At 57.5% G+C, this 9746-nt stretch overlaps 1 protein-coding gene across 1 annotated transcript in view; it reads right to left on the bottom strand.

Moving 5' to 3' along the window:
• The window catches only part of MYL5 (myosin, light chain 5, regulatory), a 5294-nt gene extending 1033 nt beyond the window's left edge, over positions 1-4261 (bottom strand). Inside the window, exons 1-5 of the mRNA XM_006893587.1 lie at positions 4157-4261; positions 3974-4049; positions 2727-2831; positions 1302-1380; positions 12-60 (exon numbers count right to left, since the gene is read on the bottom strand). Coding sequence (XP_006893649.1) covers positions 12-60; positions 1302-1380; positions 2727-2831; positions 3974-4037 — 297 coding nt within the window. The 5' untranslated portion in view covers positions 4038-4049; positions 4157-4261. The remainder of the gene's footprint in view (positions 1-11; positions 61-1301; positions 1381-2726; positions 2832-3973; positions 4050-4156) is intronic.
• Between the last annotated feature and the right edge of the window lie 5485 nt (positions 4262-9746).

Raw genomic sequence — 9746 nt, 5'->3', positions numbered from 1 at the left:
GGGGGTCAAACCTCTTCAGCGGTCATCTTGTCGGCCTGGGACATCAGCAGCCGTTTGATGCTGAAGAAAGGAAGACAGCAGAGTCCTGAGCAAAAGAGCAGCCCCCTACCATCCCCAGGGCCGAGTGGCTGTAATTGCCCCCCCACCAGCGTGCCCATGGGGTGGGGGTGGGAGTCACTCAAATCCCCGCAGAGCTGACGCCTGACTTTGTGGACAGCCTGGGCGAGGGCTCTTCTGGGTACACATCTGCCTGGGAACAGGGCCGAGGCTGGGGGCCATGAGCAGGGCATGTCTGCACATGGAGGGGTTTACCCGAATGTTCCGGGGTCCAGGGCACAGCCCAGGCTGCTGTTCCGTGCTGTCCAGTGGATTCAGCCCAAACAGAGGCCCCATGGCCACTGCCCCTTGGGGTTCCCTAGACTATAATCCGGGATCTGGTAGTGCAATCTTTCCTCCAGAACTCCCAAACTTTTAATTAGAGCAAGTGCTAAGCCACAGACAGCACCACCAGGATTGGCCGCAAACCTGGAAACCCACACTCAAGGCCTTTCTGCGAACTGATGCCCCAGCCTCCAAGAGGGGAGGGAGGGGAGGCTCAGTGCAGGACGCTGTAGGGATGCTATAGGGACGCTGGGACTCAACTCGACGGCCACAAGCCTGGCGGAGGGCCCCTCAGTCAGAACCCACCCAGGACGGTTGTGTTTCTCTCTGGTTTCGCTTCCATCTCTGTGGAAGCTGCCACGTCTTGCCCCCGAGAAGCGTCTGGGTTTCAATGGCTGAACTTTCAGTCAGCAGCTGGGCGGTAACCACGTGCCAGCCAGGCGCCTGGCACAGGTAGCCCTCAATAAAATGGGCTGCTGTTGCTGTTGTGCGCTGTCGAGTGGGAACTGGCCCGCAGCTGACCCTGTGATGGGTTTTCAGAGGCAGTAAATGGCCCAAGCCTGCCCGTCCTTTACCTGCAGAGCGGCAGGTAGATTTGAACCGCGTGCCTTTGGGATCATAGCTCAGCTTTTTAATTAGGCCACCAGAGTTCCCTTAAAAGGGGCTAAGGGTTATACTACTAAAACAGCAATAACTGCTATGTAATAATTATTAATCATAGTTAATGTAATTGTCAGCCACAGTAACGCCCCAGGCGTCTGTATTTGGTTTCGAATGAACAGCGCTGGTTAAGCTCTGTCCTTGGTGAGAATGAGGGGAGGTGGGCCCGGGCGGGCGGCCACCTACCTCTACCCCAGGGCATCGTGTTAGACCCTCCGAACTGCCCTGGGGAGCCCACCCCGGGCCCGGTCAGCACTCACTACTCCTTGTTGATGCTGCCTTTGCCGTCGGGGTCCAGCATCTTGAAGGCGTTCAGGATAGTGTCCTCTGCATCCGTCCCTGCCCACAAACACATCTGCCTGTTATCACTGGGTGCCCTTCAGTCAATGACTCGTAGCGACCACAACAGACATGAACCCTGCCCTGTCCTGCGCCATCCTCATCATCTCCGAGATACTTGGGGATCAGTCACTGTGTTCATCTCAGTGAGGGTCTTCCTCTCCTTCACTGGCCCCCCACCTTTCCTAGCATGACGTCCCACTCCAAAGACCAGCCTCTCCTAGCAACATGCCTAACATATGTGAGACGGACCTTGGTCATCTTTGCCTCCAAGGCGCACTCTGGCTGCACCTTCTCCACGACTTCGCTCTTTGGGTGTCCACGGGATACCCAGTGCTTTTCTGCAGCCCAAGATGTCAGGGACCCTGAAATCGTTCTGACTCACAGAGACTCTGCGCACAGACAGAATGAGACCCCCGTCCGGTCCCGAGCTGTCTTCGGTCTCTGCTGCACTCGAGCCCCTTTCCTGTCACAGGTCAGTCGGGCTCCTTGGGGGTCTTCCCTCTCCTCCCCCCGATGCCTTAGCCTGGGCATTGAGGGTGTCAGAGTCCTGCTCCCGGCCATGCCCTAGGCAGGCAGAGGAGGAAGGACACAGCCCAGCTCTGAGACCCCTGACCTCTGGGGTGGAGGGATTGGCACCTCTCCTCTCCTGTCCACTGGAGACCTGTCCCCCTGTCCCAGCCACCTCACTGAGCCTGACCAGGGCTCCCCTTGGGGCCCCCAGAGCCCCATCCCAGGCCTGGAATCAGCTCCGTGATTCCAAGATGAGTAGACATCACCACTGTCATCATCACGGGCCTGAGGGACAGACAGGATGTGGGCTGGCGACAGTGCTGGTGCCGTCACTACTCTCATGTCTCTGGGGGCTGCCAGGGGCCTGGCCCTGCTCCACCTGCACCCAAGAGCCCTCACCTGGTGTCTCCAAACCTGGCTGTCACACATGCAGCCAAAGACACCCACTTGGTGCCCTGATACCTACCCTGCTCCTGCAGACCTGGCATCAGCCGGCACATACCTGACACCCATGTCCCTGCACCCATGTACCCAGCAGCCTCAGCTGTGATGTCCCTGCACCTGGCACCCACACACCTGGCACCCTGTACCTGATCCCCCTCACCTAGCATCCCTGTACCTGACATTTTCACACCTGGCACCCCCATACCTGATAGCTCTGCACTCTGGTACCCCTGAACTTGGCACCCCTGTACTTAGCACCCCTGCACCTAGCACCTAAAGCCCCCACCTCTACACCTGACTCCCTACATATGGTACCTACACACCTGACATCCTCATACCTCACACCTCCACACCTGGCAGCCCCACACCTGGTGTCTGCAGGCTCTCACCGTTCAGTTTCTCTCCAAATAGGTTCAGGAACATGGTGAAGTTAATGGGCCCCGAGGCCTCCTTGATCATGGCGTCCAGCTCATCGTCCTTGACGTTGATCTTGCCTGTGGCAGACGGTGCAGTGAAAGTGAGGACAGTGTCCCTTCTGTGGAGGGAACTGCTGTCTGTCTGTCCCGGCTCCCCCACTCCCTCCCTGTCTGGCCCCTGCTGTCTGTCTGTCCCCGCCCCCCACCCCCTCTCATCTATCCCCTGCTTTCTGTCTGTCCTCATGCCCCCCCAACTCCGTCTGTCCCCTGCTGTCTGTCCCCACCCACTCCATCCCCTCCCTGTCTGTCCCTGCTCACCCCACCCCCTCCCAGTCCGTCTCTAACTCCCTGTCTGTCCCCTGCTGTCTGTCCCCGCCCACCTGCCTTCTCCCTGTCTGTCCTCTGCTGTCTCTGTTGTCACTGATGCCTGTGCTATCCTCAATGGCAGGAGAGTCTGGTGAGCTGCCCACCTCTGCCTGCCCACCATGGCCACAAGTTGAACAAACCCAGGGCACAAACCCAGGCACTTGAGGGAAGAGGCGTCCAGAAAAGTTGAGGCTCAGCTTGGGTGTCCCAGCTGAACCCCAAACCCTGAGCCCGAAGCAAGCCTCTGATGAGGAAGAGGAGACAGACCCCTACAGTGGGCAGCAGAGGCCGGGGGCAGCCAGGCTGGGTGTCTGGGAGTGGGGATGGCAGAGCCAGTGTGGACACACAGAAGGGTCCCCTCTCCAGCTCCTGAGGGGTTTCTGGACTCCCTCCGCCCCTCAGCGCCTGTGGTCCCAGCTGTGCATTGGAGCAGATTCTGACATGAACCCCTTTCCACCCACTCTCCACCGTCTGGTCCCCCTGGAGCCGCCCCGTTCCTCCCTGCCTGCCTTCTGGTCACTGCACAGCTTGACCTCTGAACCGGCTGTGACTCTGACTGGTTGTGAGGTGGTAAGTCAGGACAAAGCCTCCCTGCAGGGTTACTAACGCTGACAGACTCCCCCGGGGAACAGACATCCACGCGCCTCCCCTGCGCAGGGGCCCACGGGCCCACCAACCCCTCTGTTAACAGCAGAGTGCATCCGCTACTGCGCCACCGGGACTCCTGCTCTGGTCTCCCAAGGGAGGGCCCTGGGCCTGCCCCGCACGGGGGACATTGGGTTGGCTGTCGCCCCAGAACTGCACTCAGAGAGGACAGGGCTGAGCGGCAAGGAGCTGGGCACGGGCCCACCTACCCAGGGAAGCATAGGTGTCCTTCAGGTCCTCCTTGTCAATGAAGCCATCACGGTTCTGATCCATCAGCGTGAAGGCCTGCGGAGGTGAGGTCTGGCACTGAGCCCCGCCCAGCTCTGCCCTCCTGCGGGGGTTTCGGGGGTGGGGGAGGCAGGAACCTCGGGAGGGGGGCGTCCTGAACTCACCTCCTTGAACTCCTGGATCTGGGTCTGCTCAAAGTTGGAGAAGACGTTGGAGGAGGCTCTCTGGGCCCGGAGGGCACCCCCTTCCTTCTTCTTGGTCTTCCTGCTGGCCTGGAGCGAGATGGGGGGGCGCTATTTGAGGACACTTAGGAAAAGGACATCGTGCTTGGATAGGTGGAGGGTCAAACAAGAAGAGTAGGACCCTCAGTGAGATGGACTAACAGTGACTGCAGCCGTGGGCTCCAGTGTGTCAGAGATGGTGAGGCTGGCATGAGACAGGACAGGGCACCGGGCCCACCTCCCCAGGGAAGCAACAGACCTGCTGTTATGGGGTCTCTGTGAGTCATAGCTGACTCGACAGCACCTAACAGCAACAACAGCTCGGAGGATGGGGAGCCGTGTACATGGGAGCCCAGGAAGAGCATGGCCCCGCAGGCTGGGCTTGTGAGGTCTGTGCCCTTGAAAGCGCTTGACCTTGGCTGGGGTCTAACAGCGGCCAGCTGACTGCGTGGACAGGCTTGTTCTGAGGGTCAGTCAGCAAGGTGGCTGTAGGGTGCGGGGCATTCACCCTCACGCTCCCCCCAGTCTCAGCCCCTCCACCCCCACTCACCATGTCTGTCTGTCCTCAGCCGTTTGTGCCCCCTGCTGCCCGGGGCTCACTGGTTTTAAACTCCCTCCAGGTCCCCCAGGACAGCACTGATGTCTGCTGTCACTCCGTACAAGGACAGTCTCCGGGCCCCCCCAGGGGACCAGACAACTGCAGCGTGAGCGCTGGGCAGCCTGGGGGTGACTCAGGGCTCTGGGCACCTGCCGCCTGGGCCTCCCTGCCCCCTATTCTTCACCCCACAGCCCAGGAGCTCTGTTCCAGAGCACACTCTGTTCCTCTCTGGCACTGGGGTCCACACAGGGGCCTCCCCAAAATGTGCAAACTTGACTAGAAGGGGCAGGAGCCCTGGTGACCCAGCAGTATAAGCAAAGATTGTCATTTTGAATCTACGAGCTGCTCCAAGGAGCTCTGGTGGCCTAGTGGTAAGGACTTCTGCTGCCAGCCCAAAGGTAGCCAGTTCGAATCCAGCAGCTGCTGTACAGGAGAAAGATGAGTAATCTCCTCCTGTGCGATTTACTGCCTCTGAGAACCCGCTGGAGAGGCAGCTTTGAGTCGTTCCTACTTGACGGCACACAACCACAACCACAACAGCTGCTCCAGGGGACAATAGGAGGCTATCTGCTCACATAAAGACGGACAGTCTTGGAAACCTGTCTAATGTCCCACAGGTTTGCTATGAATTGGAATCCACAGCATGGCAGTGGGCCAGGACCGGTCACCAGCCGACGGTTGCATATGGTCTCTGTGTCAGGAGCTCTGTCAAAGGGGACTGTTAGGGTCCAGGGCCTCGTGCTGGGGCCACTTTTTTTATTCTGACAGTTAAATGCACCTGCCTGGCCCCGGGGTCAAGTAGCATGTCCTAGGTGGCAGGGAACTGTGAAGCCAGGAGTCTAACACTCTCCCGAGGCTGCTGAACTGAGGGGTCCCCATGCGCTGCCCCAGATGGGACAAACCACAGCCTCGTGGGAGGGCAGCTTTAGGGACATTGTAGGTGGCACCAGGTTGCGAAGATGGGACATAACCAGCCTCGGATTTCTGCACCCTGGAGCAGGGTGGGTGTAGGGTGGGAGAGGGTGGGAGGGAGAGGCCCCAGCTGAGGTTGTTCTGGAAAGTGGAGGCCAAGCAGAACAGGAGACCCGCGGGCCCACAGAGGTGGTGGCTGGACCTCGTTCTGTTTCAGCACGGGGGGACCTCTGTGTCCTAGCCACAGACCACCCCCCTCGGTGTCCCAGGGCCGGTGTCAGGGTGGGGTGGCGGAGCCAGAATTGAAAGCCACTGTCCTCTCCTGTGGCAGGGCGGGGACAAAGATCCTGGATTCCCAGGGGGCCTGGCTCCTGAGGCATGTCATTGCCCACTGATGCAGTCCCTCAGGTGCCTCCTATCATGAGGGGGGGTCACACAGCCTTCATGGCTTCTTGGTGGGGCACCACCCTGGATGTCTTGGCTCTGTGTTTGCTGGCCACAAACAACAGAGACAGACAGGGCCTGGCTGGGCAGCCCTGGGAGGCCCTGACAGCCAGCTGGGCCGTGGGCTGAGAGGACTCCCAGAGGCACAGTGATTACCGGGCAGGGGGAAAGGGCAGTGGGCACCTATGTCTTGTTCTGGGCTGGACTTCGGGGCTGGGGGTGAGGGCGGTGTACGCGTGCAGAGGGCCTGAGGCTGGGAAAGCTGAGACAGGCCACGGGAGCCCCCTGGGAGGTCCGAGGGGCAGTGGAGCCTGCGAGCACTAAAGATAGCTCGGGGCCTGAGGACGTCAGATCTGGTGACCAGCAGGGGCGACAGGTGCATTGCAGGCAGTCCCCATGTCCTGTGCCAGGTGGACTCAGGACCCTGGAAGGGCCTTGGCTGAAGCAGAAGTGAGAACCAGTACTGGGGGCACACCGCCTCAGCCCCTCTGTGGGAGGAACACTGACTCTCACCCCTGCCCACTGCCCTGGCCCCCATGGCCCCAGAGACTCCTATTTTTGACTCTGGAGCCGCTGCGGAACCTGGTTTATTTTAAAATCCAATGAAGGGAGAGCACGTTTGTCCCCCGAGATCGCAGCCCAGCTGCTCCAGGGCGGAACCCAGGCTCTGAGGGGCTGGGCAGGAACGGGGTGTGAGAGGCCAGGCAGGGTGTCTCTCCTGTGTTCAGCGGTGATGTCCCTGTCAGGGGCTGTCCAGTCGGCTCCCTCTCAGCTATCCAGGCCTGCCCAGTCCTGTGACATCCTCCAATCACCACCTTGTTTGACCCATTCTTGCAGCCACCTTCGTGTCACTGCAGTGCACCGAGCACCTTCCTCTGTTATGCTGACCCTTCACTTTAGCAAGCCTGGTGTCCTCCAGGGACTGGTCCCTCTTGATGACACATCTGAAGTAGGCAAGCAGACGCCAGTCCCTCCTCACTTCCAGCAAGCATTCAGGCTGCACCGTTCTGAAGTAGATTTTTCTGGCAGTCTATGGTGTGTTCAACGTTGTCACCAACGCCATAAACCAAAGGCATGAATTCCTTCATCTTCCTAACTCATTGCCTGATGAAATACACCAGTTATTAGGTGCCGTCAAGTCGAGCACAATTCACAGTGACCCTGTGAACAAGGGCTCTGAATCCTGTTCTATCCTGCGTCATCCTCACATTTCCTGACAGACAAGGGCCCATTGCAGCAGTCACCATGTCAATCCAACTGGTTGAGGGTCTTCCTCTTCTTGGCCAACCCTCTCTCCTTCCCAGCATCACATCCTCCAAGGATTAGCCCCTTCTAGCAACATGTCCAAAGTGTGAGGTGAAGCCTCATGATTCTTGCCTCCAAAGAGCACTCCAGCTGCACCCCCTCTCCAAGACATCTGTTTATTCTCTTGGCCATCCATGGGATGTCTAATGCTCTTCTCCAACATCACAGCTCAAAATGCGTCAATTCTTTTTCTGTCATCCTTATTCACTGTCCAGCTCTCAAATGCACAGCAAGTAATCGGAAAGACTATGGCCTGAATCAGATGCACCTTAGTCCTCAAACTGACATCATTACTCTTCAATAATTTGGAGAAGTCCCTAACAGAGGGAAAATGTGCTGGCATGTATTAAAAGCAGTGAGAAGAGGGAGCTCTGGTGGCCTAGTGGCAAGAAGCTGTACTGCAATCCCGTAGGCATACAGTTCGTATCCACCAGATGCTCCATTGGAGAAGGAGGGGCAATCTCCTCCTGTGCCAGTCAGATCTGATTCGACAGTACACAGCAAGAAAGAAAAAGAAGACGAAAAAAAAGCAGTAAGAAGCTGGGTAAGGGTCCTGCCCCAACACACGAGACTCAGTGGATCCTGGGGGCTGTCCTTGTCGATTCTCAGACTGTTCCCAGGCAGGTGGAAGACCGGGCAGGCCCTGCAGCTGGGCCCTGGAGGATTTGAGTTTTGGCAGAAGGGCTCAGGAAAGAGGGTGTCCCATGGAGGCTTTGGAGCCACCTGAGCGGTGGGGGACAGTATTTTCAGAGGGCATGTGGTTGAGGAAGGTTGGGTTTGGGGCCCCAGGGTCTCCTAGTGCTTCAGACAGAGGGTGGGCAGAGGGCTCAGCTCTTCTGCACATGGGTCTGGGGGTTCCCCTCGTTTCCTGCAACCCAGGAAACAGAGAAGGTGGGTGACTTCTGTTACCAGAAATGGCCACGAACATCAAAACCAGCCCCTGGTACTTCTGTCTACAGAACTTCCTTAGCTGGCTTTTCCAAACCTGGGTTCTCCTGGGGCGTCATCAGGATAAAAGTAAAGACCTTTGGTCTCTTAAGAGTGGAAAGATGGGGTGCATGTTCCAATCAAATGCTCCACGACCCCCTCCAAAGGGCCCGTCTTTGCTTAAATGAGAACTTCCTGAACCTGCTGCTTCCCTCCCAGTCAACATCCTTTGTTTATGCAGAGAACGCTGTCTTTCTTGAACGGTGGGCCTCATACCTCCTTCCGAGTGCAAGGCGTCCTCAATGCTGCAGTTTGGATGAGTCGAAGATAGAAACTTGTGGACATTTGAACAACTCGACTCCAGAATCTGTCATTTAACCTTGCCAGAGTTCCCCAGAGGACAACGTGCTTGGTGACACGGGGGATCCATGACAAAGAGGAAGATTCTTCATGGGATGGAGTGACAGTGAGTGCAACCACGTGCTTGAGCCCAGCGGAGCCTGTGAGGATGGGGTACCACGCCGTGCTGCGTGTTGGAGTGGCATGAGTCAGAGTGAACTTGGTGGTACCTAAGCACCCACCATCAGCACCATGGACCAGCAGCCAGGAAATCAAAGGAAGAGCTGCACTGGGAAAGTCTGCTGTCAGGGACCTCTCCAGCATCATAAAGAGCAACAACTCAGACTAGACACTAAGGTGCACCTGATCCAGGAAATGGTCTTCTCAGTTGCTTGCTATGCATCTGAGATCTGGACAATGATGAAGGATGATGGAAGAAGAATTGATGCCTTTGGGCTGTGGTGATGGAGAAGAGTCGTGGACCTACCATGAATAAGAGAACAAACAGGTTTGCCAGAGGACAAACAGGTCTGTTCCGGAGAGGGCTAAACCAGGTTGCTCTGTGGAGGCAAAGATTCGAAGCTCAGTCTCTCATACTTTTCCAGGAGGGTCCAGTCCTTGGAGAAGGACATCATGGAAGAGTAGATGGTCAGTGCAAGAGAGGAAGACCATGGGTAAAATGGATTGACTCTGTGGCTGTGGCAGTGTGGTCAATTGTGCCAGAGACAGTGAGGTTGGCACAGGACAGAGCAAGATTCAGAGCTATTATCCAAAGGGTCGCTGTGAGTCATAGTTGACTTGATGGTACAGAACAACAGCAGCCTTGGGGCTCCTGTGTGGGGAGATCAAGCACCAGGAGTGCCTCCATGAGACTGTCCATCCCACAGGTCAGGCTCAGGCAGGACATCTGTCCTGAGTCAGGACTCGGGAAATACAACAGGGTGTGGCATCAGGATTGGGGGAAGACTCTTCAACAAACTGCGTTACGCAGATGACACAACCCTGCTT

Source organism: Elephantulus edwardii, unplaced genomic scaffold (genome assembly GCF_000299155.1).
Source record: "Elephantulus edwardii isolate Elephantulus edwardi_28Jun2011 unplaced genomic scaffold, EleEdw1.0 scaffold00129, whole genome shotgun sequence".
Lineage (NCBI taxonomy): Eukaryota > Metazoa > Chordata > Mammalia > Macroscelidea > Macroscelididae > Elephantulus > Elephantulus edwardii.
This window is presented reverse-complemented; position numbering and strand designations above follow the sequence as displayed.